The sequence below is a fragment of the Triticum urartu genome, chromosome 7 (assembly GCF_003073215.2).
Source record: "Triticum urartu cultivar G1812 chromosome 7, Tu2.1, whole genome shotgun sequence".
NCBI lineage: Eukaryota > Viridiplantae > Streptophyta > Magnoliopsida > Poales > Poaceae > Triticum > Triticum urartu.
In genome coordinates this window covers 104,668,271-104,696,219 of record NC_053028.1, presented here as the reverse complement: position 1 = coordinate 104,696,219, position 27,949 = coordinate 104,668,271, and the positions used below count along the sequence as shown (strand labels likewise).

The window sequence follows — 27,949 nt, the reverse complement described above, 5'->3', positions numbered from 1 at the left end:
CCATGCAATCTGAGATAGGATCCATGTATGAAAACAAAGTATGGACTTTGGCAGACTTGCCCGATGATCGGCGAGCGATAGAGAATAAATGGATCTTTAAGAAGAAGACGGACGCGGATGGTAATGTTACCATCTATAAGGCTCGACTTGTCGCTAAGGGTTATCGACAAGTTCAAGGGGTTGACTACGATGAGACCTTCTTACCCGTAGCGAAGCTGAAGTCCGTCCGAATCATGTTACCAATTGCCGCATACTATGATTATGAGATATGGCAAATGGACGTCAAAACGGCATTCCTTAACGGCTTTCTTAAGGAAGAATTGTATATGATGCAGCCGGAAGGTTTTGTCGATCCTAAGAATGCTAACAAGGTATGCAAGCTCCAGCGCTCCATCTATGGGCTGGTGCAAGCATCTCAGAGTTGGAACATTCGCTTTAATGAAATGATCAAAGCGTTTGGGTTTATGCAGACTTATGGAGAAGCCTGCGTTTACAAGAAAGTGAGTGGGAGCTCTGTAGCATTTCTCATATTATATGTGGATGACATACTTTTGATGGGAAATGATATAGAACTTTTGGAGAGTATTAAGGCCTACTTGAATAAGTGTTTTTCAATGAAGGACCTTGGAGAAGCTGCTTACATATTAGGCATCAAGATCTATAGAGATAGATCGAGAAGCCTCATAGGTCTTTCACAAAGCACATACCTTGATAAGATATTGAAGAAGTTCAATATGGATCAGTCCAAGAAGGGGTTCTTGCCTGTGTTGCAAGGTGTGAAATTGAGCTCAGCTCAATGTCCGACCACGGCAGAAGATAGAGAAAAGATGAGTGTCGTCCCCTATGCCTCAGCCATAGGGTCTATCATGTATGCCATGCTGTGTACCAGACCTGATGTAAACCTTGCCGTAAGTTTGGTAGGAAGGTACCAAAGTAATCCCGGCATGGAACACTGGACAGCGGTCAAGAACATCCTGAAGTACCTGAAAAGGACTAAGGATATGTTTCTCGTATATGGAGGTGACGAGGAGCTCGTCGTAAAGGGTTACGTCGACGCTAGCCTCGACACAGATCTGGATGACTCTAAGTCACAAACCGGATACGTGTATATTTTGAATGGTGGGCAGTAAGCTGGTGCAGTTGCAAGCAAAGCGTCGTGGCGGGATCTACATGTGAAGCGGAGTACATGGCAGCCTCGGAGGCAGTGCATGAAGCAATCTGGATGAAGGAGTTCATCACCGATCTAGGAGTCATACCCAATGCGTCGGGGCCGATCACTCTCTTCTGTGACAACACTGGAGCTATTGCCCTTGCCAAGGAGCCCAGGTTTCACAAGAAGACTAGGCACATCAAGCGTCGCTTCAACTCCATTCGTGAAAATGTTCAAGATGGAGACATAGATATTTGTAGAGTACATACGGATCCGAATGTCGCAGATCCGTTGACTAAACCTCTTCTGCGAGGAAAACATGATCAACACCAGGACTCTATGGGTGTTCGATTCATCACAATGTAACTAGATTATTGACTCTAGTGCAAGTGGGAGACTGTTGGAAATATGCCCTAGAGGCAATAATAAAATGATTATTATTATATTTCCTTGTTCATCATAATTGTCTATTATTCATGCTATAATTGTGTTATCCGGAAATCATAATACATGTGTGAATACATAGACCATAACATGTCCCTAGTGAGCCTCTAGTTAACTAGCTCGTTGATCAACAAATAGTCATGGTTTCCTGACTATGGGCATTGGATGTCATTGATAACGGGATCACATCATTAGGAGAATGATGTGATGGACAAGACCCAATCCTAAGCATAGCACAAGATCGTGTAGTTCGTTTGCTAGAGCTTTTCCAATGTCAGGTATCATTTCCTTAGACCATGAGATCGTGTAACTCCCGGATGCTGTAGGAGTGCTTTGGGTGTACCAAACGTCACAACGTAACTGGGTGACTATAAAGGTATACTACAGGTATCCCCGAAAGTATCTGTTGGGTTGACACGGATCGAGACTGGGATTTGTCACTCCGTATGACGGAGAGGTATCTCTGGGACCACTCGGTAATGCATCATCATAATGAGCTCAATGTGACCAAGTGTTTGGTCACGGGATCATGCATTACGGTACGAGTAAAGTGACTTGCCGGTAACGAGATTGAATGAGGTAATGGGATACCGACGACCGAATCTCGGGCAAGTAACGTACCGATTGACAAAGGGAATTGTATACGGGATTACTTGAATCCTCGACATCGTGGTTCATCTGATGAGATCATCAAGGAGCATGTGGGAGCCAACATGGGTATCCTGATCTCGCTGTTGGTTATTGACCGGAGAGTCGTCTTGGTCATGTCTGCGTGTCTCCCGAACCCATAGGGTCTACACACTTAAGGTTCGGTGACGCTAGGGTTGTAGAGATATTAGTATGCGGTAACCCGAAAGTTGTTCGGAGTCCCGGATGAGATCCCGGACGTCACGAGGAGTTCCGGAATGGTCCGGAGGTGAAGAATTGTATATAGGAAGTCCAGTTTCGGCCACCGGGAAAGTTTCGGGGGTCACCGGTATTGTACCGGGACCACCGGAAGGGTCCCGGGGGTCCACCGGGTGGGGCCACCTATCCCGGAGGGCTCCATGGGCTGAAGTGGGAGGGGAACCAGCCCCTGGTGGGCTGGTGCGCCCCCCATGGGCCTCCGCCTGCGCCTAGGGTTAGAAACCCTAGGGGTGGGGGCGCCCCACCTGACTTGGGGGGCAAGTCCCCCCTTGGCCGTTGCCCCCCTTGGAGATTGGATCTCCTAGGGCCGGCGCCCCCTAGGGGCCCTATATATAGTGGAGGGGAGGGAGGGCAGCCGCACCCAAGTCCCTGGCGCCTCCCTCTCCCCTCGTAACACCTCTCCCTCTCGTTGGAGCTTGGCGAAGCCCTGCCGAGATCACCGCTGCTTCCACCACCACGCCGTCGTGCTGCTGGATCTCCATCAACCTCTCCTTCCCCTTGCTAGATCAAGAAGGAGGAGACGTCTTCCCCAACCGTACGTGTGTTGAACGCGGAGGTGCCGTCCGTTCGGCGCTCGGTCATCGGTGATTTGGATCACGACGAGTACGACTCCATCAACCCTGTTCTCTTGAACGCTTCCAATCGCGATCTACAAGGGTATGTAGATGCACCCCCCTCTCCCTCGTTGCTAGATGACTCCATAGATTAATCTTGGTGATGCGTAGAAAATTTTAAAATTCTGCTACGTTCCCCAACAAGAGGTTCATGGGAGTCCTAAAGAAATATGTCCCTAACCGCGCTAGGCCAAAAGGAAGCATCTCCATGGGCCATCAAACAGAGGATGTCATTGGGTTTTGTGCTGACTTCATTCCTGTCCTTAAGATGATAGGTCTCCCTAAATCGTGGTATGAGGGGAGACTGACCTGGAAAGGCACGCTTGGAGGGGACTATAATATGCAGGGATGGGCATTCTTGGTCTCAAGCACACTACACAGTCCTACAGAACTCTACCTTGGTGACCCCGTATGTCAATGAACACAAGAACATTCTGCGCTCCAAACACCCGGAGCAGTGTGACAACTGGATTACATGTGAACACATCAGGACTTTTAGCAGTTGGTTGGAAACACGTCTCTGAGGTGACAACATTGTTTGTGGTGAGCTATACTCGTTGTCCAGGGGACCATCTTCGACTATACTGACTTACAAAGGATACGAGATAAATGGGAATACATTTTACACGGTCGCCCAAGATCAAAAGAGCAACAACCAAAACAGCGGTGTCCGCTTTGATGTAGCAACCGAGAGGGGAAAGGACACATATTATGGTTACATAGTGGACATATGAGAACTTGACTACGGACATGATTTTAAAGTCCCTTTGTTTAAGTGCAAATGGGTCAATCTGTCAGGAGGCTGGGTACAGGTAGACCCACAGTACGGAATGACAGCAGTGGATCTGAACAATCTTGGGTACACTGACGAACCGTTCGTCCTAGCCAATGATGTGGCACAGGTTATCTATGTGAAGGACATGTCTACCAAACCGAGAAAAAGAAAAGATAAGGAAGCGAATACTTCATACGATGAGCCAAAGCGCCACATAGTTCTTTCAGGAAAAAAGGGACTTCACGGGAGTGGAGGGCAAGACAGACATGTCCGAAGATTATGAAAAGTTTCATGAAATTCCTCCCTTCAAAGTCAAGGCTGACCCAAGCATGCATCTTGATAAACGATGAAGATTATCCATGGTTACGGCGCAATAAACAAAGGACACAAGCGCAGAAAAAGTGAAGGCTTTCTCTCCACAACTATTATGTTGATACCATGCCAACTTTCAACCTTTTCGTATTTCATTTGAAATGCCTGTTGTAATAGACGAGTTTTCGTATGAAACCCTGATATCTCGAAACAGATTGTCCGTTTTGTACATGAAGTGTATCCAGTTTTTGCCATAACCTTCTCAACTTTTCAGCACATGCTATGTGGGTGAAATGATGATACCATGCCAACTTTCAACCTTTTTGTAGTTCATTTGAAATGCTTTTCAATTTCAGGGTCTTATAGCTCAAAAAATTAGTAAATGCATGAAAATAACAAATGAAGGAACTAAAGGAATCAACTAAAAAGGACGGTACTAAAGCTTTGATAAACCTCTAGTATTATTGAAACTAAAATTATATAGAATTTATGCAACTAAAATTATCAAAGTATTTTCTGTTCAAAACATTAAAAGCAAAAAGAATTTTCATAAAATAAATACAAAAAGCAAAAAATAAAATAAAATAAATAAGTATAAACAAAATAAACTTTTATAAATAAGTAGAAACAAAATAAGATAAAATAAATAAGTAGAAACAAAATAAAATAAACTTTTATAAAATAAATAAGTAGAAACAAAATAAAATAAAATAAACTCTTATAAAATAAATAAGTAGAAATAAAATAAAACAAAATAAAATAAACTATAATAAAATAAAATAAAATAAAATAAACCTTAATAAAATAAATAAAAATAGCAACAGTAAGTATTTTGTTGTAAGTAGAAACAAAATAAAAAATAAAGAACAAAGAAAACAAAAAAACTGGAAAAATTTTTAAAAAAAATGCCACCTACTGGGCCACCACGGCCTGAATACGACTAGAAACCCAATCATGGGCCAGGATAAAGGCCCGCTACAGGCCCAGTAGGCCCACAGGCACACAATGTCAGGTTAGGCCCAAAAGCCTGCTATTGAGAGGAGCTCGAGAGGGTTGGTGCAGCAGCGCTTATAAACCACTCTCGAGCTCTCTCAGCTAGCGAGGTGAGACTAAACTTTTGACGCAGGCAGCACAAGGCCTTTGGTCCCGGTTGGTGGCTCCAACCGGTACTAAAGGGGTGCATTGGTACCGGTTGGTGCCACCAACCGGGACCAATGCCACCCTTTAGTCCCGGTTGGTGCCACCAACCGGGACCGAAGGTTTCTACTCCCCGCCATTTCGGCTGCTGAACAAAGACCTTTGGTCCCGGTTGGTGGCACCAACCGGGTCCAAAGGGGCGTATTAGTCCCGGTTCCTGCCTCTAACCGGGACCAATGCTGAGTGTATATAAGCAGCACTTGTCAAATTTTTCATTCAGTTCTTCGATCCGCCTCTCCGCGCCCTTCCTCTCTGCCGTCGAACACGTCGACGCTGCCAGGCTGCCGGACCTCGATGTCAACGCCGTCGCCACGCCCTGCCTGCCCTGACGCCGCCGCGCCCCTCCCCTGCCCCGACGCCGACGCCTTGCGCCCCTGCCCTGCCTCGACCTCACCGCCGCCGCCGTGCGCCCCTGCCCTGCCTCGACCTCACCGCCGCCGCCGTGTGCCACTGCCTCGACCTCGACGCCAACGCCGCCGCGCCCCTGCCCTGCCCCGACGATGCGCCGCGCCCCTGCCCTGCCGTCAATGCCGCCGCACCACTGCCCGCCGGACAGGCCGGTACTCCCTCCTCCCTCCCACCGCTCTCCTCTGTCCTTCCTCCATGTATGTGATGATGGTGAAGTTGGTTCAGTGCAAAATTTTAGAGAATTGCATGTTTTCATCCATGTCCATAAGGTGTTTGATGAAATGCTAGGGCTAGCTAGGGAACTTTGTTTTATGTGAAACTTGGCAGGATGATGTCTCCTTGGATGTTAGTGACGATGGTCAAGTTGGTTTGATAGAAGGAAAAACTTGTTAGTGCTCAAAATTCAGAATTTTTTTAGCAAGGAAGATGTATGCATGTATGTATGGATGGATCGATATGGATGTATATACAAAATGTTCATATATGATGTTTTTTTGTTCATATTGTGTATGTATTCTTCTTTCTCTTCTTATTTTTTTATCGGGTATGTCGTTGTCGATATACCCCCCCCCCCTCCCCGATAACTTTTAGTAACTACTACTTAGAAAGTGTTTAATATAATTAGTTAGAAAAATAATAGTACTAGTTAAACTAGTTTATTTTTAATAACTGCTTAGTAGTTGAACTAGTTGATTTAATAAAACTACTTTATTTTATTATAGAAGTAGTTTATTTTTAGTAAGTACAACTTTATTTTATTTATAGTAAGTGCTTAGTAGTTTAACTAGTTGATTTAATAAAACTACTTTCTTTTACAATAAAAGTAGTTTATTTTTAGTAAGTACTATTTTATTTTATTTATAGTGAGTGCTTAGTAGTTGAACTATTTTATTTAATAAAACTATTTTATTTTACTATAGAAGTAGTTTACTTTTAGCAAGAAAATTAATAGAACTAGTTTATTTTTTTAGTTCAAGCAATTATTCCCGCATCGACGTCGACGATGCATATCCCGCATCCTCGTCGTCGACTCGGCGGAGGAGGCTGGCTTGATCAGAGGGGCCATGTCCGGGACTGGGCTCCGCCGGGCTGGTATTGGCAGGTGCTGTTGGGGAATGTAGTAATTTTAAAAAAATCCTACGCACATGCAAGATCATGGTGATGCATAACAACGAGAGGGGAGAGTGTGTTCGCGTACCTTCGTAGACCGAAAGCGGAAGCGTTAGCGCAACGCGGTTGATGTAGTCGTACGTCTTCACGATCCGACCGATCAAGTACCGAATGCACGGCACCTCTGAGTTCTGCACACGTTCAACTCGATGACGTCCTTCGAACTCCGATCCAGCCGAGCTTTGAGGAAGAGTTCCGTCAGCACGACGGCGTGGTGACGATGTTGATGTTCTACCGTTGCAGGGCTTCGCCTAAGCACCGCTACGATATTATCGACGTGGACTATGGTGGAGAGGGGCACCGCACACGGCTAAAAGATTCAAGAGATCAATTGGTGTGTCTCCAAGGGGTGCCCCTCTCCCCGTATATAAATGAGTGGAGGAGGGAGGAGTAGGATTCCCCCTTTCCTAGTAGAACTAGGAGCCCTTCCAAGTAGTGGGAGTAGGAGAGAAGGAAAGGGAAAAGAGAAGAGAAGGAAGGAGGGGGCGCCGCCCCTCCCCCTAGTCCAATTCGGACTAAGCATTAGGGGGGCGCACAGCCTCTCCTCTCTCTTTCCCCTAAAGCCCAATAAGGCACATCTACTCCCCGGCGAATTCCCGTAACTCTCCGGTACTCCGAAAAATACCCGAATCACTCGGAACCTTTCCGATGTCCGAATATAGTCGTCCAATATATCTATCTTTACGTCTCGACCATTTCGAGACTCCTCGTCATGTCCCCGACCTCATCCAGGACTCCGAACTACCTTCGGTACATCAAAACACATAAACTCATAATATAACCGTCATCGAACTTTAAGAGTGCAGACCCTACGGGTTCGAGAACTATGTAGACATGACCGAGACACGTCTCCGGTCAATAACCAATAGCGGAACCTGGATGCTCATATTGGCTCCTACATATTCTACAAAGATCTTTATCGGTCAAACCGCATAACAACATATGTTGTTCCCTTTGTCATCGGTATGTTACTTGCCCGAGATTCGATCGTCGATATCTCAATACCTAGTTCAATCTCGTTACTGGCAAGTCTCTTTACTCGTTCCGTAATACATCATCCCGCAACTAACTCATTAGTTGCAATGCTTGCAAGGCTTAAGTGATGTGTATGAGTGGGCCCAGAGATACCTCTCCGACAATCGGAGTGACAAATCCTAATCTCGAAATACACCAACCCAACAAGTACCTTCAGAGACACCTATAGAGAACCTTTATAATCACCCAGATACGTTGTGACGTTTGGTAGCACACAAAGTGTTCCTCCAGTAAACGGGAGTTGCATAATCTCATAGTCATAGGAACATGTATAAGTCATGAAGAAAGCAATAGCAACATACTAAACGATCAAGTGCTAAGCTAACGGAATGGGTCAAGTCAATCACATCATTCTCCTAATGATGTGATCCTGTTAATCAAGTGACAACTCTTTGTCTATGGCTAGGAAACATAACCATCTTTGATCGACGAGCTAGTCAAGTAGAGGCATACTAGTGACACTCTGTTTGTCTATGTATTCACACATGTATCATGTTTCCGGTTAATACAATTCTAGCATGAATAATAAACATTTATCATGAAATAAGGAAATAAATAATAACTTTATTATTGCCTCTAGGGCATATTTCCTTCAGTCTCCCACTTGCACTAGAGTCAATAATCTAGATCACATCACCATGTGATTAACATCGATAGTTCACATCATCATGTGATTAACACCCATAGTTCACATCGCCATGTGACTAATACCCAAAGGGTTTACTAGATTCAGTAATCTAGTTCACATCGCTATGTGATTAACACCCAAAGAGTACTAAGGTGTGATCATGTTTTGCTTGTGAGAGAATCTTAGTCAATGGGTCTTTCACATTCAGATCCGTTATGTATTTTGCAAATTTCTATGTCTACAATGCTCTGCACGGAGCTACTTTAGCTAATTGCTCCCACTTTCGATATGTATCCATATTGAGAATTAGAGTCATTTGGATCAGTGTCAAAACTTGCATCGATGTAACCCTTTACGATGAACCTTTTGTCACCTTCATAATCGAGAAACATATCCCTGTTCCACTAAGGATAAGTTTGACCGCTGTCCAGTGATCTACTCCTAGATCACTATTGTACTCCCTTGCCAAACTCAGTGTAGGGTATACAATAGATCTGGTACACGGCATGGCATACTTTATAGAACCTATGGTTGAGGCACAGGGAATGACTTTCATTCTCTTTCTATCTTCTGCCGTGGTCGGGTTTTGAGTCTTACTCAACTTCACACCTTGCAACATAGGCAAGAACTCTTTCTTTGACTGTTCCATTTTAAACTAATTCAAAATCTTGTCAAGGTACATACTCATTGAAAATCTTCATAAAGCGTCTTGATCTATCTCTATAGATCTTGATGCTCAACATCTAAGCAGCTTCACCGAGGTCTTTCTTTGAAGAACTCCTTTCAAATACTCCTTAATGCTTTCCAGAAAATTCTACATCATTTCTGATCAACAATATGTCATTTACATATATTTATCAGAAAGTCTGTAGTGCTCCCACTCACTTTCTTGTAAATACAGGCTTCACCGCAAGTCTGTATAAGACTATATGCTTTAATCAACTCATCAAAGCGTATAATCCAACTCCGAGATGCTTGCACCAGTCCACAGATGGATCGCTGGAGCTTGCACATTTTGTTAGCACCTTTAGGATTGACAAAACCTTCTAGTTGCATCATATACAACTCTTTTTTAATAAATCCATTAAGGATTGCAGTTTTGTTATCCATTTGCCAGATTTCATAAAATGCGGTAATTGCTAACATGATTCGGACAGACTTTAAGCATCGATACGAGTGAGAAAATCTCATCGTAGTCAACACCTTGAACTTTGTCAAAACCTTTTTCTGACAAATCTAGCTTTGTAGATAGTAACACTACTATCAGCGTATGTCTTCCTTTTGAAGATCCATTTATTTTCTATGTCTTACCGATCATCGGGCAAGTCAACCAAAGTCCATAATTTGTTCTCATACATGGATCTCATCTCAGATTTCATGGCCTCAAACCACTTCGCGGAATCTAGGCTCATCATCGCTTCCTCATAGTTCGTAGGTTCGTCATGGTCAAGTAACATGACCTCCAGAACAGGATTACCGTACCACTTTGGTGCGGATCTTACTCTGGTTGATCTACGAGGTTCTGTAGTAACTTGATCTGAAGTTTCATGATCATCATCATTAACTTCCTCACTAATTGGTGTAGACGTCACAGGAACCGGTTTCTGTGATGAACTACTTTCCAATAAGGGAGCAGGTACTGTTACCTCATCAAGTTCTACTTTCCTCCCACTCACTTCTTTCGAGAGAAACTCCTTCTCTAGAAGAAAGGATCCATTCTTAGCAACGAATATCTTGCCTTCGGATCTGTGTTAGAAGGTGTACCCAACTGTCTCCTTTGGGTATCCTATGAAGACACATTTCTCCGATTTGGGTTTGAGCTTATCAGGATGAAACGATTTCACATAAGCATCGTAACCCCAAACTTTAAGAAACAACAACTTTGGTTTCTTGCCAAACCATAGTTCATACGGTGTCGTCTCAACGGATTTAGATGGTGCCCTTTTTAATGTGAATGCAGCTGTCTCTAATGCATAACCCCAAAACGATAGTGGTAAATCGGTAAGAGACATCATAGATTGCACTATATCAAAATAAAGTACGGTTATGACGTTCGGACACACCATTACGTTGTGGTGTTCCAGGTGGCATGAGTTTCAAAACTTTTCCACATTGTTTTAATTGAAGGCCAAACTCGTAACTCAAATATTTGCCTCTGCGATCAGATCGTAGAAACTTTATTTTCTTGTTACGATGATTTTCCACTTCACTCTGAAATGCTTTGAACTTTTCAAATGTTTCAGACTTATGTTTTTTCAAGTAGATATACCCATATCTGCTCAAATCATCTGTGAAGGTCAGAAAAATAACGATACCCGCCGCGAGCCTCGACACTCATCGGACTGCATACATCAGTATGTATTATTTCCAACAAGTCTGTTGCTCGCTCCATTGTTCCGGAGAACGGAGTCTTAGTCATCTTACCCATGAGGCATGGTTCGCAAGTATCAACTGATTCATAATCAAGTGATTCCAAAAGCCCATCAGCATGGATTTTCTTCATGCGCTTTACACCGATATGACCTAAACGGCAGTGCCACAAATAAGTTGCACTATCATTATCAACTTTGAAACTTTTGGCATCAATATTATGAATATGTGTATCACATGATCGAGATCCAACAAACTATTTGCATTGGGTGTATGACCATCGAAGGTTTTATTCATGTAAACAGAACAACAATTATTCTCTGATTTTAAATGAATAGCCGTATTGCAATAAACATAATCAAATCATATTTATGCTCAACGCAAACGCCAAATAACATTTGTTTAGGTTTAACACTAATCCCGAAAGTATAGGGAGTGTGCGATGATGATCATATCAATCTTGGAACCACTTCCAACACACATCGTCACTTCACCCTTAACTAGTCTCTATTTATTTTGTAACTTCTGTTTCGAGTTACTAATTTTTAGCAATCGAACAAGTATCAAATACCCAGGGGCTACTATAAATACTAGTAAGGTACACATCAATAACCTGTATATCAAATATACCCTTGTTCACTTTGCCATCCTTCTTATCCACTAAATATTCAGGGCATTTCCGCTTCCAGTGACCAGTCCCTTTGCAGTAGAAGCACTTAGTCTCAGGCTTAGGTCCAGACTTGGGCTTCTTCACTTGAGTAGAACTTGCTTGCCGTTCTTTTTGAAGTTCCCTTTCTTTCCCTTTGCCCTTTTCTTGAAACTAGTGGTCTTGTTAATCATCAACACTTGATGCTCTTTCTTGATTTCTACCTTCATCGATTTCATCATCATGAAAAGCTCGGGAATCGTTTACGTCATCCCTTGCATACTATTGTTCATCACGAAGTTCTACTAATTTGGTGATGGTGACTAGAGAATTCTGTCAATCACTATTTTATCTGGAAGATTAACTCTCACTTGATTCAAGCGATTGTAGTACCCAGACAATCTGAGCACATGCTCACTGCTTGAGCTATTCTCCTCCATCTTTTAGCTATAGAACTTGTCGTGGTTTTGTCACGGCAGATGTCCTAGAGAAAGGACTTAGTCGTGGAGCCATCGCTACAGGTTAGCTTGAAGGGGTTAAAGCGGACACAGGGACGCAAGAGAGTTTATACTAGTTCGGCCCCTTCGATGAAGGTAAAAGCCTACGTCTAGTTGTGATGGAATTGATGGGGTTTCGATGAATAGGGAGCAAACAAGCTTCGCCTAAGTCTCGAGTTGTTGTCTGTTGTCGTTGAACCACCGCCGGGTCGTCCCCTTATATACACGGGTGACGCCCGTCGGTTCACAGAGTCCCAATACCGGCACATAGATGTGTCCGGTTTGGTCTCTACTTATTCCTAACTTATAATACAAGTTAAATACGAACACCGGTTTACGGCTACAGGCCTTGAACCGACTATGGGCCTTGAGCTCTCATCTGCCTTCTTGGGCTTTAACATGATTAACTACTGATGAAGTTAACCCGGCCCAGATAGGCCAGTTTACGCCCAGTAGTAATATCCCCTACATTAGGCCCCAGATTGATTTGAACAGGTTCATGTCAATCCTTAGCAAAAATCTTCATCTTCAACATCTTCTTGTAGTTTGTTGAACCGCCGTGATGTCATCTTCTCTAGTCGTTGTAAACCGGCGTGACGTCACCTGTTATAAAGAAACTTATCCATGATTCCCCTTTTTGTTTTTTTTGTTTAATAGGTCTGCAACAATTAAGGCGACAGCTTCGTTTCCAAACCCACGGTCCCTTGATTTTCGCGCCTGACTCCTGTCCTTTGCCTTATAAATAGGACCGAAGGGTCATTTCTTTTTCCCCTTCGTGCCCTTCTGCTTCGTCTTCCACGCGTCGTCCCGCTTCGGAGCTCCGCCGCCGTCGACGACCTCTGCTCCAACCTTGGCCGCTGCATCACCCTGACTGTACCAAAGCATCGCGGCGACCTTCTGTTTCTTCCTCGGCTCCGGTGAGTTCTTCACCTTTTCCTCCGTAGATCCGTTCTAGGGTTTCCAATTTCTTCAGTGTTCATCGTCTGCTTCGTACTCATATGATAGATCCTGGATGAACCTGTGAACCTTTGCTCTGTGTAGCGGTAGTTCTTAGCATCCGCCTTTACTTATATACCTCAAGACCATAGATCTACCTGTATCTTTGCCCATTGATTCGATATTGTTCTTATTTGAACCTTGAATATTTTCCTTCTTTTCTGAACTTGCTTTAGATCAGTCGCTGTAGAGAAATCTTGTGAAATCTGTTTCTGTACACTTATCTATCCGCAATCTCAACTGTTTCAATGTTTAGATCCGGCGGTTTAACTTTGTAGAAAAATTGCCAAACCGGTATATACCATTAGTCCCCTTGTTGAACCGCCTGATGCTGTTGCTTCATAAAACTCCGGTTTAGATAGAGTGGAGGAGTGGAATTTAGGAGCCACCGCGTGCGCGGCGTGGAAAGGAAAGGGGAGCGCATCACTTCCCTTTGGTTCGCCCTTCTGCCGATTATCGGCTCGTCCAACCCAGAGATCCTTCCCTCTGGAGTCCATTTCCAGCTCCATCCTTCGTATCCTCGTCAACATTAATTGGTGCAATTAGTGGCGAAGTCCTGCTTGTAGCCGTGGACCTTGCTCAACCGAGATCATCCAACCGGCCATCACCTCGGTCAGGGGAGGAGGCAGGATTAGGCCATGCCCCGGGCCTGCCTAGGTGTACTGTAGCAGCAGGACATTGTGCGGCGGTGCCCAAAGCCTGCGTGCGGCGCTCGCGCCCCGGGTCGTGGCCCAACGTGCCTGGGTTTGTCTCCGCCCTGGGTCGATGATGCCGTTGTGCAACTCAAGTCCACCCCGCACGTGAGCGAGAAGAGAGTATGGCAATCTCGGAGAGAGACAACAGTGGTGACTACGAGCACCAGAATGAGAGAGAGGGAGAGGTGTATAAACCTCGCAGAAAAATCTTGCATCCGTTTTGGTCCTTCTTTTACTTTCTAAACCATTTTCCCCTCAAAGTGTATATCACTTCAACAAATCGACAACTCTCTTTTTTAACACGTGCGATCGTAGATGCCCACATACACACATACACTCACCCCCTATGAAAGCACGCACGCACGCCTCATAGTCGGCGAAAACGTTTCCTCTCACTGAACCAGCATTGCCGGAAAGTTTAGAATAACAATAAATCCAGAAAAATGGGGACTTGAACCCCGGTGGGGTTGTTTCACTTCAAAGAATCTAATCATCTGAGTTACGCTCCGTCGTCGAATCAACTGTGCTAGAAATGCAATATTTATTCTAAAAAAAGATATGCAATATTTTAGTTTGTGGACTATAAGCGTTCATGCCATTAATTTGCTTCAGATGTCAGCACGGTAGGACTTGCTTGCGATGCACCGCTTCGTGGCGTGGAAAGGAGAGCGCATCACTTGGCCGTCACGCCCGCTGCGATAATCAACGATTCAACGGCGATCGACGGACTAATAACCAGGTCGGCTCGCTAATGGAGTCGCCCGGGTAACCCACCACACACACCTGAGCCTGACACGCCCCCGCCAGTTTCGAGGCCCACTCTCCCATCCCACGCGACAGATCGAACCCGGGCCGCGCCAGAGCGGAGGTCCCCGAAGCACGCGCGCGGCGGGAGCGGGGGGGATCGGCTTCGCCGGATGCGCGCGATGGTGCTCGACGCCGGCGAGCCCAGCTCCTTCCTCAGGTGCGACCTCCCCTGCTCCCTCCCCCCCCCCCCCCCCCCCCCCCCCCCCCCCCTCCTCGTGCCATCTTCTTGCCTGATCCCATCGTCGTCCCGTGGCCTTGCAACGAATTTCGCCGCCCGACCTGGGGCGAAAGCTGTGCGCGGATTGGGGTGGTTTCAGTCACTTCTTGGGCGCGACACTTCTGATTCCAGCGGTCTCTGGGCTCGCTGCAGTGCAAATGGCTGCTCTGGAGGGCGAGGGCGGAGGCGAGAGGGGGTTCTTTTGTAGGCTGGGCTGGGGGGTAGGATTTGGATTTCAGCGACGCGGTCTAGCTTTCACCTGAGAAAATATGCCTTTGTTTCATTGAAATGTTGGGGACTATCTGAAACACTGGATGGAGCCTTACTACACAATCTACTTTTCACCTCACAAATATGGCTGGCTGGCTCCACTGAAATGTTTGACACTACCTGAAAAACTGGATGGAATCTTTGGTCTTTACTATCCAATTGTTGTGTAGGTCGACCTATCTGGCTGCCTGATATTATAGTTTTCTATAAACAATTGATAGTATATGACAAATGAATGCGTGTACAGGGCAATTGTTTGTTAAATCATATGTGTGGGGCTACTAGCACTGGTAAAGAACAACGAACAAGTTGCGTTCCTGGTTTACTTAATTAATCTACTAAGAACAATTAAACATTCTTGTGCCTACTGCCTACAGGGGACCTGCATATGCAGAGTCAGAGAGGCCTGGTGACTCTTCTCTTGTACTATCCAAACTAAGTCTGTCACCTGCTGCTAGATTGTGTAGAGGAGAAAGATTGGGATTTTCTGTACATCTACTGTCAAGATCAGGATGGGATGAGAAATGCATCAGCCATTAGGGGCGCCTGACCATTTCTCCATTTATATGCTCTTGCAGCTTATCTTCGGCCTTTTCATATGGAGTTGCATCTATGGCGATGGTTTTCGTCAACAAAGCGGTTATTATGCAGTATGTTCACTCCATGACCCTCCTCACTTTACAGGTATGACTGAGCATTACTGACGAATGCCGATAAAAACGTTACTTCTTTATATGTTTTTCTAAGCCTGGTTGGGTTGTTCACTTTCTCCTTTATTGCAACAGCAATTAGCTACCGCACTTTTCATACATTTCGGGCAAGTTCTAGGAATGTCTAAAAGGAAAGATCTCAGCATGGCAACAGCAAAGAAGCTTCTTCCTGTGTCAATTTTCTATAATGCAAATGTCGCATTTGCTCTGGCAAGCTTGAAAGGGGTTAACATCCCTATGTATATTGCAATTAAGAGGCTCACACCCCTTGCCGTTTTGGTGTCTGGGTTCTTAAGGGGGAAGGGGAAACCATCAACACAGGTAAAAATGTTTTCCCTCATGCAGTGGTTTCCTTTTTTCCATCTACACACATAACCAAACACAGGCCTGCAGAGCTTTCCCTCTGGAAGGGATGGCTTATTACTAGAAGCACTTCCTCATCTCTGCAAATTATTTTAGGTGTCGCTTTCGGTTGTCTGCACTGCCTTAGGTGTCCTTGTTGCAGCACTTGGAGATTTTTCTTTTGACTTGTATGGATACAGTATGGCTCTAATATCGGTCTTCTTCCAGGTTAGCTTTTGTAATCTGGTTAACACCACACACACACACACAAGAATTGGCTATAGTTCTAACTGACATAGTGTGTATGCAGACGATGTATTTGATTCTGGTGGAGAAATCAGGCGCAGATGATGGTCTTTCCTCAATGGAGTTGATGTTTTATAATAGCATATTGTCGATTCCATTTCTGTTTTTCATCATTGTTGCAACCGGAGAATTTCCCCATTCTCTTTCAGTTCTGTCAGAAAAGGTTAGTTAGTATTGGTTATAGGTTTATCAAACTTAATTAGCACATACTCCTATAAGATGGCAATCTGTTTGTTCTTTGTTCAGACCCCCTTTAGCTCATGACTACATAATATAAGACGTTTTAGATCACTAAGTAGTGATCTAAAATGTCTTATATTAGTTTACAGAGGTAGTAGTAAACATAATATGACTTAGATCCTGATCGTTTGTTTCTGCATCAGATGCTTTCTAGTTTGCTCTGTTCCAAGATACTTATCCGCTGTCCCTTGAAATGCAGACAGCTTCTGCATCATTCAGTGTTATTCTTCTAATTTCACTGGTGATGGGCATTGTTCTCAATTACACCATGTTTTGGTGCACAATCGTAAACTCTGCCCTGACAACCACGATAGTAGGAGTTCTCAAGGGCGTCGGGTCTACGGTACGTCTATCAGTCTATGATGTGCTTTAGCTCCGACCTTGTAGAATTTAAGCATCTGATGTCATGTTTGTATCGTTAACCTCTCAGACCCTGGGTTTCGTGGTGTTGGGAGGCGTCAAGGTGCACGCTCTCAACATCACCGGGCTGGTGATCAACACGTTCGGCGGCGTGTGGTATTCCTACGCAAAGTACACGCAGAAGAAGAAGCTGCCACGAAGGGTCGCACCCGACGAAGAGTCGCATCCGCACAAGTAGCAGCAGCGCTGGGTCAGCGCTCGATATAACTTATGTAGTCACACCGCATTCTTAAGGAGACAATAAATCTTTTTTTTTCTGGACGCCATCCATCAGCGGGCGCTATTTGGGGTGGAGGAAGGTACAAAGTCGTTCCTTTTGTTTTCTTCTTTTAACTTTTACAAGTAGCACCGTGTGTTTATCAGCAGCATCATAGTCCATAGGGGAGTGAACTCGGGGAATCAAGTAAACTGTAATGTTGGGATGAATCGTTACCACACTGTACTGTACTTTTTTCCTGTCTGTCGTACTAGCAAGATTATCAGTGGGTTTTACCCCGAAAGGTTCACTCATTTGAAGAGAAACAAACCTGTACTTTTTACCCTTGATAAATCTGCATGCAAATAATATGAGCTCCGTGGATGGGATGAACGATGGGCTAAGATAGCAAAACATAGCTTCACCTTTTACTGGACTGAATGTGAGGATATGTTCTCATCATTTATGGCTGTCTCATTTCAATCAGTTTTGTGCATGTGAGCTCCTGGCTTGTGCTTTGTGATTATCTCTGATGAGATCGGCCAAACCTTACACTTGATAGCTCACCACGGACGTTGTATCCAGGCTACAAATCTGACCTCAGAATTGCCATGTTTGCTGAAGGAAATTGTCATGCCTGCGACAACATAATTTGCCATCCCAAACGTCAGATTTTTAACATTCCTGAAATTTTTTACATGAAGTTATATGGCGCACCCAAATAGCAGTGAACCCACCTGAGGGATCAGGGTAGGATCTCACTGTTAAACCAACCCCAGCACCAGCAGTTCAGGGAAAATACATTACCATACCAATGAAAAAACAGGCTATCAGTCCAGTAAAAGGTGAAATCCCGACGGCCTGCGCTGTCAACAGCGACGCCCAAGGGTGCCGTCACCTCCTTGGAGGCGTTGGCATGACCCTGACCGGACCTCCTCCTCGAGCACCGGGAGAAATCCTAGGTCCGGCCTCCCGGACAGGGCAGCGGCGACGTCTCAACACCGTTCCCCTCTTGATGGCGCTGCTTTGGCTGCAAGTGGAGTACTTGATGCGGCAGATGGTGGTTGGCGATGCATCGCTCTGGCATAAGCTGCTACACAAGGAGCAGGTCGCAACGTTTGCCTGCGCCGGCGCTCCCCAATGAATGCTACACCAGTTCCAAGGCCCTGCCTTTCACCCGCCGACTCTCTAGGCACATGGGTGCGAGGTACGTCAGCTTGGGCAGTCCTGAAGCTGCATTCGTCCCTGGAAGTGCCTGGCAATGGCAGTGTTGCTGCCCTGTTGCTCCTGAGTCTCGGTGCTTCGCCATTTTGGCTGGAGGCAAGGCTGAGCGAGGCCTAATGTTGTTGCGTGTCTGTAGTTGAGGGCACCTCCTCACCTAGCTGTAGTCTCTTGGTGAGGACGGTCGTGTGTGTGTGTGCGTGTGCGTGTGTGTGTCCCTCCTTTCTGGAGGTTGTACCCCTGATGTCTTCCTGTTCAATGCAATGAAACACAACTCTTTTGTGTTTTCTCGGAAAAAAAAACAGGCTATAGAAACAATAGAACAAACCAATGCGCGCACACACACACCCCACTCACAATCTGATAGCCCAGTCTATACTACTTATAAAAGAGCAAACATTATCTTCTCTAAGTGCACCCCATAAAACATACACGGATACATTATCACCGCATGATTAGTCTCACTAAACTCAATCTAACGGCTAGCCTCAACCTAATTTGTTCTTTGTGTACACTTAGCAATTTACATTGACTGACCGTACTCCACCGCGGAGGAAAATACGAAAATCCACGCCTGGCCAATTAGGAAACTACAAATACGGACACATCCTATTAAGAAACTAATCACGGACGCATCTAATTATTAGGAAACTAATCACTGACGCATCTAATTATTACGAAACTATAATCACAAACGCATCCTATTATTAAGAAACTAATCACGGGCGCATCTTATTATTAGGAAAATAATCACGCCCATCATATTAGGAAATTAATCACGGACGCATCTAATTATTAGGAAACTAATCATGGACGCATCCTATTAGATAACTAACCACGAACACATCTAATTATTAGGGAACTAATCGCGAGCGCATCCTATCGTCTCCTACTAGGGAATCACGATCGCGAGTCACCTGCCGTCACCAGCCAACCACCCACACAAGCCATAGTGGGAGACACGCGAGGAGGAGCTGTGACTTCCTCCGAACACACACACACGTGTCGTCGCCGCTTTCGTCTTCTGCCTAGAGGCCAGACCATCTTTCTACTGACTGCAATGACTTCGTCCATGTCCTAGCATGCTATCCGGGAACCACCGGCATTCGCGTCGACTTCAGCTCCGTCCACAACTCCCACGCTGACAACCACCCACCGCCGACGCCCTTCAAGTGGGGGCAACGCTGAGTATCCTGGACCAGTATAAGCGGGCCAAAAAATCAAGTGGGGGCATTTTCCCCCACAGCCATGCATGTATATTCGCCTGGTCGCCAATCATCGTCGTCCCCAGGGCGGCGCAAGTCTCAGCCACTGTGCAGCAGGTGAAGCTAATCACGGCCCCATCTCACTCGTCCAAAGCCACTGCCGACTCCCTCAACTCTGACGCGTGCTGCTCCGTTGGACACGCTTGTCCAGTACTCATGCGTGGACGACATCGTCCAAAGACATCCTACCTTTGTCGGACGCTGAAACTCCCCACGCCCCGGTGCGTGGAGGCCGCAGCCTCAAAGCTGGACGACTGATTCACCTGTGTCGACAACGCCGCCCAGCTGGTGAGAGGACACGGCCGCTCGCAGGCCTGAACGACGGACATGCTCGCCTTCACGCGAACGCGCCGCACGTACGCACTAATCAGGTAAGTACCGAGTGTTGTTTTTTGACTGTCATCACTACCTCGCCGGTGGTGACATATTTAGAAGTACAGGAACGAGAGATGAGGCAATGAGAAGCAGAGGCGCGCTGGAGCACACACAGTTGGGTTTCAGGCAACCAATGCCTTCTTTCTTTCTTTATTTTTCACTGATTTTCGTGTACCTGCAACATACAACCCTGTTTTTTAAAGTACTGACTACCAGTTATTACATGGCCAACTCACGACTACATAGTGAACTCACAGACAAATTCGATGAACCAAGACCTTACTTGCAATCATGAAATTATGTTTCACTGGAAAAAAACCCAGAAGTTTGCATAAGTTTAGTGGAAAAAAACTAAAGTTCGCATAAGTTTTACTAAAAAAACCTGAAGTTTGCATAAGTGTATTTGTTTGTCCAGCAGATACTTGGCAATTGTAATTTTACATGAGCATTTTCATACCGTCCTTATCTACAGTTGAGTTAACATGTTTTCCTAATAGAAAACTTGGACTACATACAAGAGAAGCAAAAAAATGCATTTGATTATGATGATGACGAATGTAGGATTTTTGTGGTCATGGTAAATTCTCATATCATTTATTTTATTTCATTATTGCACACTACATTACGTACTACACACGACCACTTTGGTAGAGGTGACGAGTTCGCATCATACAGAGAGACCAACCATGTTTCTCCGAATATCTTGAATCATGATCCTTATGACTTCATCTCTACTACTTATAAGAAGTACATTTTTTCATTTGACTATTTCCTGACTTGAGAGGTAAGGTATGTTTTATCTACTAGAGTTGCTAAAATTGGAAGCATGTCTGTAGTTTTTTTTCTTTCTAAACCGGCATCTGTTGGCCTTTTTTTGCCATTATTATTCTTACAAGTGGTAGCCTACGCATGTTGAAGACCATTTCCAAATTATTTATCTTCGTATCATTATTACTACAAACTGAGAGAATATTCGTTATATTGTTAAAATTTTAGAATGTTGAGCTTTTAAAGAAATGTGTAGTACTCAAGTAACTGTTCCAAGTTGTCATATTAATGCTTTTGTCCAGTGAATAACAAGTATAATTATGCAATTTATCACTATAATTTTTATTTGGTTTACATGTTCTATTTTCATAATAAAGTAAGTCACTTTTCTTTCTTCCAGACATTACGACACTTGCGTGCAATAGTAGAATCGGATGGTCCAATAGTTGATTCTATGCAGTCAAGACATCTCTACACTTCTCTATCTGACAATGGCTTCCTCTTTTCAACAAACCATAGAGGTCTCTTCCCACTATTGTTGTTGACACTCAATTGTAATAATAATTCTTGACTGGAATTTGTTGGCACTGAAACGGTTCCTTAGCTTGTCCTAAGTGACATTTTCATGTGTGATTATACTTGCATAAATCTATGCATATGAAGAATCATGATGAATCTTATAAATAATTTTGAGTTTTATATATTGGGAACACTGGGTGGTCTTTTAATACAGTAGACATGTCGATTAAGGAGAAACGATATTTCAAATTATTTGTACGAGTTGGGAATAAGAGATTGTCTATTTTATAGGGAAATTTCAAAATTATGAATAAATTGTCTTGTATTAAATTTAGTATAATGTGTTAATCCAAATAGACGCGTGTTGCACGTGCATACTTATTAGTTTAAATAGACGTGCGTTGCACGTGCACACTTACTAGTCAATACAAGCAGCAGTGTGCCCCTTTGAGGTCACAAGAATAACTCAAACATAATTACATCTGGATGTACAATATGAGCATCCTAAAGCTAACCCTACAGCAACTGTCCTACCGTTCCCAGAACCCCAGAAGCCAACCAGTCTACCCTGCCCCAAATCTAGCTTGAGCATTTCCCTGAGATGAGCAGTCAGTCACCAGTGAGCTTGAGTCCCAAACTCAGCTTCATATTTACAGATCATCGCAAAGGACGCCTCAGCCTGCGATCAGCGATCGCCGTCATAGCGAAAAATAAATATATCAACCCTTTCTCCTTAGTCGTCGTGCTCCACCGAGAAATCCGGCTCGGAGGGCTTCCGGAACTTGGGCAGCTCCCTGTGGCCATCAGACCCTTTCCTGGCCGCGGCCATGATCTTCACCGACCGCCTGTGCTCGGCGAAGGAGCCACCGCCATCACCATCCTCATACGATCGCATGGAGGAGAAGGACTCCCTCATCATGAGGTCCCTGGCCAGCCTCCGCCGCTTGTGGCGGCGCCAGGTGGCCTGGATGAAGCAGGCCGCCCAGGTCCTCCAGTGGTGGGAGTAGTACCGGAAGGTGTGCTGCAGCTTCCTGCTGTGAAGACGCCTGAACTGGCTGGCCACGAACCGGAGGTCCTCGGCCTGGAGCGCGAACGCCTCCACCTCGACGAGCGCCTTCACCGTCCTGGTGGAAGATGGCAGGTTGACGGTCGGCCTGGGGACGAGGGCCCACCCGAGAAGTTCTTCGCCGCAGAAATCGCCGGATTTGAGAATGATTGAGTTGAAGAAGCCCGTCCGGCCGCCGTCCGTGGTTGAGCTCTCCAGCTTCCCGCGGATGATGAAGAGCATCTCGGTCACCGGGTCGCCCTCGCGGACCGTGTACGTGCCCTTGGTGCTCAGGGACGAGACGAGGCGCCCGCAGATGGCGTCGAGGAGTTGGTCGTCCATCTGTGAGAAGAATGGCACCTGAAACGTAGCGATATGAAAAGTAGTAGTGAGACTCAAGCATCGAGTGATTTGTAATGCCATGAACTCAATCATCAGATGGATGTGAAGTTTACTAAGTCTGCAATTGTTCAAACAACAACAAAAAGTACAGTAGTAGGAAAGTTAATTTTACCCGGCGAACAAGATCCAGGCAAAGGTGACGGTTGATGTCGCGGCGAAGATCTGCAGGCAGAGCCTTCAATATAGATGCTTCGTCCACGCCTCGAGTTGCAAGCCACTTGTAGTGAATAAATCTTCTCACCCTTTCCCGTAGTACAGGAGGAAGTTGGCGATGTTTCATCCACTCTTCGGTATCTCTTTGCTTTACTCTCCACTCCTCAACCCTTGCAGTGATGGATTGTAGGTAGGTCTGGCAGATAACATATTGTAATAAGCCCACTGTTTCTTGCAAATAGTTACAGTGAGAAGTGTGAAGTAAAAGAAACAAAAGGGCCTTTTTTGGTATTATCAGTATGATGGTTTATTAATTACTAGAGCAGAGGTAATACGGAAAATGCCCAAGGGGAAAGCTGTTTTCATCACCCCATATAAAATAAAATCCAAGTAATGCATGTATAAAATAGGATTGTGGAGCTGGTTTAATAAGGTGAAGGACTAAATACTTATTTGTTGGCTCTAAGAACAAAAGAAAAGGCAAGCCAGTTTAAATACACAATCTAAGTGGGAGGTGCACACAAAATTATGACCCCGTCCAGACAAAAACTCAGCCTAGTGATATTGTTAGTCCGAAGAACATATTGAAATCCCCAATGCATGTTAACCAAGCATATCACCAGGCACAAGGACTCACCTCATGCCTCTTTTCTTAAAGCTATGGACTACGCCAAAGATAACACATTTGAGAAGTTGTAAAGTGCAATGAACACCTCATTATTTGCAGACATCAGCAAACATTGACGGATTGACCAATAATCTTAATGCCTAGTTTCCGATCTAAGTAAATAACTAAGGATATGAAACGCCCCTAGAATTTTGAGCAAAATTGACAATAACGGCATCATATGAAGATAGAGATACCGAGGCTAGACAAGTAGTGGGCCTCAGCATCAGAAAATGGTTGGCAAAAGAAGTACTCCCTCTGTAAACTAAACTAATATAAGATTGTTTAGATCACTAAAGTAGTTTACAGAGGGAGTACATTAGAAAGGGGGGTAATGGTGGTAAGATCAAGTACTCTACCAGGTCTAGGGCGTAGGTGGTAAGGGAAGGATGGAGGGAGACGTGGCGAGGATCGGGCGCGCCGGCGGCAGGGCGCCGTCGCGGCTAGGAGAAGGGCGGCGGCTAGGGCTGTTGGCGGCTAGGGTTCCGGCTCCTCAGGGAGCCGGGCAATAGGAGATAATATTCTTCTTATTGCTTGCCTTCAAAAAGAGTCTTACAACCTATATTTATATCCTAGATAACTTGTAGAAGAATCAACCTAAGATAACTTGCCTAATCTGAAAATAAAAACTAAGATAACTTGCGGGCCTAAGCCGGCCGGCCATAACAAATGGCATGCAAGTTATATAATCAAATTAGTTTCATGAGTCACCCATGAAAGTAAGTGTAGATTATAATGTAGAAGTACCTGAACATTCCCAATCAAATGGGCAAACAAAACTAGACCAAGCACCGCCAAGAATATGGCGTACAATGTCTCACCAATATAGGTACTTACACCCAAAGTCTGGCCATAGCAACTGTTTCAACAAATAATATACCACGTTAGCAACTAATAGAATCTTTATACCAGCTAAGATTAATCGGAATGTACCACTACAGAGTTATAGCTCCATATGTAAGAGAAGGTCTCTGGAACTTGCTTTAGCAGAGAGTGTAGCGTATAATGTCCAAATTTTTGCATCTTAATTATCAGATCACCATTGTTACAAGAAGATGTGCTGTTCAGCTATTGTCATACCTTAGATTTTGTAAGCCCCACCAAAGGCAATACAAGTACTTCTTCAGGAATCTATGGCCTGGAGCTTTGTTTGATAACAATGTCCCAAACATACCAAAGTCGAAAGTAGTTAAGGTTTTGTTACTAGCATTACAGGCATCAAAGATAGTACTGCTCTTTGCCCAATTTGGATCTGGCTTTGCGTTACAAGACAGGTATTTATTATGGCAACCATCTTCCTTATTGCAGTATTTTTGCCAGCATGCGGTCTGGCGATCAACAGACAGCAGGTACCACAATGCTCCTAAAACCTGAAAAGGAGAAATGCATGTCAAGCAGTCTCCTGCCACATGCTAGTAAAATGAAAAATATGCAACCACAACTTGGAAGGAAGTATACTAGAGAAAGACTGGATACAAAAACTCATATAACTAAATAGATAACGTACATGACTGGCAGTCATATATAATAGCAGATTGGACACAGCTCCCTGCCAGGCAGTCTTTGAAAAAGCTCCAGTAACTTTGAGAATTTTGCTATTCAAGGAAAATATTAGATATAATCTCAGAATGTACTGAAAAAGAGCAGCCAGGAACAGTATGTCATTATTATGCCCGGACCAAGTATACTTAATAGCTGGTATCACGGACCAAGTAATGATCTGCAACAAAAGAAAGGAAAAACTGTCAGATAACAGAAAGGTATACTATTGCAGTTTCCTTAACGTCAAGGAAATCGCAATTATAGAGATAAGGTGTTAGTTAGTTGAGATCCACTACTTTCATGTTCGATAAAGGAATAATCTTGCCATCAAAGCAAGCATATCAGAGCCACACAAAATTGAAAAGTAGTGACCAATATTAGGACGAATTATGTTTTGGCACCCAGTTCAACAGATAGCAAAAGCACATGATACAAATGCAGCATATCATTAATTTACTGCAGCGTTCAGTTCAGAATTTTCTGCTTTTGTAATAAGAAAACAGAGCATGCCTTTTTCTATCGTTACAAAAAAGTTCATTGTCTGCACCTATATTAGTATCTGACAGCTACTTGCATGAAGAATTCAAGTAAACAATATTTCACTTTTGATGATCATGAACTATGGGAGCTAATATTTTATTTGTATTCTATTTCAGATATAATACTTTAGAGAATCCTTAACGGACCAACCAGGCCACCTATCCTTTCTTTGTTATGGTGTGTCCTGTGAAGACATCAAAATACAAACGGTGCTTATGCCACATAAAATAGATTATTTCATCTGCAAGAGGAACAAGCCCTCAACTCGACCTAACCACCTTCAAAAATTTAGCAGTTCATGGCCATCTAGGTAAGTGCTAAATGAATCAGTCACTAAAAAGAAGTGCTAAATGAACAAGTGTGCAAACAAATGTTTCCCAACCCGTAATGGCAAGTAATGGATCAGAAAGGATGAAAAATACCTGTGGTACAGGAATTGAAGCCACTAGATCAACTACAAAGTCAGATCTCAGATACGTCTTCGCGATTTCATTAGGATCTGTAACCAGCTCCCCTCTGCCGAAAACCCCCGACTTGGAGCTCGGATTAATATATGCGGTCATGAACTTTATCACGATCTGGATGACATAAAAGAGATCCGCAATCGACCGGAAGACGGTGATGATGATGGCCAGGTGCCTGTCTTTCCCGACGCATGAAGTTTTGCCATACACGATTTTAGGCACGTAGAAGTAGAGAGGGTCCATGAACAGAGCGACGAAGCACGAGACGCGGAAGACGTAGTTCCATAACAAGATGAAATCGCTCGTTGGGTCGATGATCCTCTTGTGGGGAAGGTCTTGCCCTGCTACGAAGATCCTGTTCTTCCCCCAGTTCCCCACGCCGAGCTTGCGAGCAGCTGGACCAGCCTGCTTCTGGTGAATAGGCATCGTCGCCTTTGTCCTCTCTTCACGGAATCTGGCAATGGAAACAGAATTAACACTCCATTTGAATATGCTAAAACAATTCTGAAGTTAGACATGGTCATTTCAGCTCATCAGCAGTCAGCACAACCGGTGGGTGTGAGGCTATTTCAGATTATTATTTTCCTACTTCATCCTCATTTATGAATCTAATCTTACACTGCTCATGGAAGTTGAAGCAGCCCATCTCTATCACAGATGCACAGCGATCAAACAACTTCTAGCGGACTCGCTACCAGACTACTGTTATGCTAAGGAACCAAAGTGAAGCATTATGAAGCTACACAGGAAGTATGTATGAACCGGTCATTCTAAGAACACACACAGCAAGTCAGCAACAGCCATCTTGTAACAGCAACCACCAACCCATCAGCCCAACCCGAATATTCCTCTTTTGTTCCTCCTCGAACCCCCATCGGAACAGGAAAATCAGCAGCAAAATCTCGCCCATCTCATCCACACCCCCTCCCCCTCCCCAAACTGAAAACGACAATCAATCTCCATGCTCCGGGCCGAGCAAAGATGCCAGCAAGTGAGCAAGAGCAAAGCTGGGTAGTTACTCACCTGACGGTCCGCTGGCGCCTGAACCCCGTGTCGTCGTCGACCCGCCTGGACCCGAACATGGCGTACTCCATCCGGCCTCAAGGACCATGAACTCCTCCACGGCTTGCTCACCGCCGCCACCCGCCGAACAATCGGGCGCTGGAGGGCGGAGGCCGCCGCCGAGCTAGCTAGGCTCCCTCCGCTCGCCCGGCGGGCGGGGCGCGCCGGAGGAGGCGGGAGGGGGGGGCGCGGCGACCGGGTCGGGATCGTGGCTGGCGCGCGGGGCCAAGCGGAGCTGGAGGGAAGAGGGGGCGGGGAGCGGAATGAAACTACCTGGATGGAGGGAAGGGGAGGGAGGGAGGGAGACCGGCTGGGTGTTTTTCGCTCGGGGTGGGTTGATAATGATCGCTGTCAAATCGATTTCCACTGGCTTTTCTGGGGTTAAAAAAACATTCGGTTTCGTGCTGCATTTGAACGGCGATTGAAGTGACTTTTCCTTTCGTGTTTGTTTAATTGTTTTGTGAAGACATGTACGAAATGTCAAACGGAGCGGGAGCGGCAGCGGCAGCAGCAGCATGTGGGTAGGTGGCCCGGCGAGGAGACTCCGTCCTTGTGTTCAAGAAAAAAAAAAGACT

General features: G+C 44.9%; 2 protein-coding genes across 2 annotated transcripts; one reads left to right on the top strand and one right to left on the bottom strand.

Annotated features, from left to right (window-relative positions):
* Positions 1–14,554: 14,554 nt before the first annotated feature.
* On the top strand, positions 14,555–17,720 carry LOC125522253 (UDP-galactose/UDP-glucose transporter 7). The gene is made up of 7 exons (XM_048687330.1): positions 14,555–14,807; positions 15,716–15,821; positions 15,923–16,168; positions 16,307–16,417; positions 16,500–16,658; positions 16,935–17,078; positions 17,166–17,720. The coding sequence occupies exons 1-7, from the start codon at positions 14,761–14,763 to the stop codon at positions 17,331–17,333; spliced, it is 981 nt and encodes a 326-aa protein (XP_048543287.1). The 5' UTR covers positions 14,555–14,760; the 3' UTR covers positions 17,334–17,720.
* A 4,141-nt stretch (positions 17,721–21,861) lies between these two features.
* Positions 21,862–27,684, bottom strand: LOC125526024 (cyclic nucleotide-gated ion channel 17-like). The gene is made up of 7 exons (XM_048691047.1): positions 27,336–27,684; positions 26,271–26,766; positions 25,274–25,486; positions 24,847–25,136; positions 24,514–24,625; positions 23,059–23,295; positions 21,862–22,904 (listed from the first exon to the last, which is right to left on the bottom strand). Exons 1-7 carry the CDS (start codon positions 27,404–27,406, stop codon positions 22,233–22,235), a joined length of 2,091 nt encoding a protein of 696 aa, XP_048547004.1. The 5' UTR covers positions 27,407–27,684; the 3' UTR covers positions 21,862–22,232.
* Between the last annotated feature and the right edge of the window lie 265 nt (positions 27,685–27,949).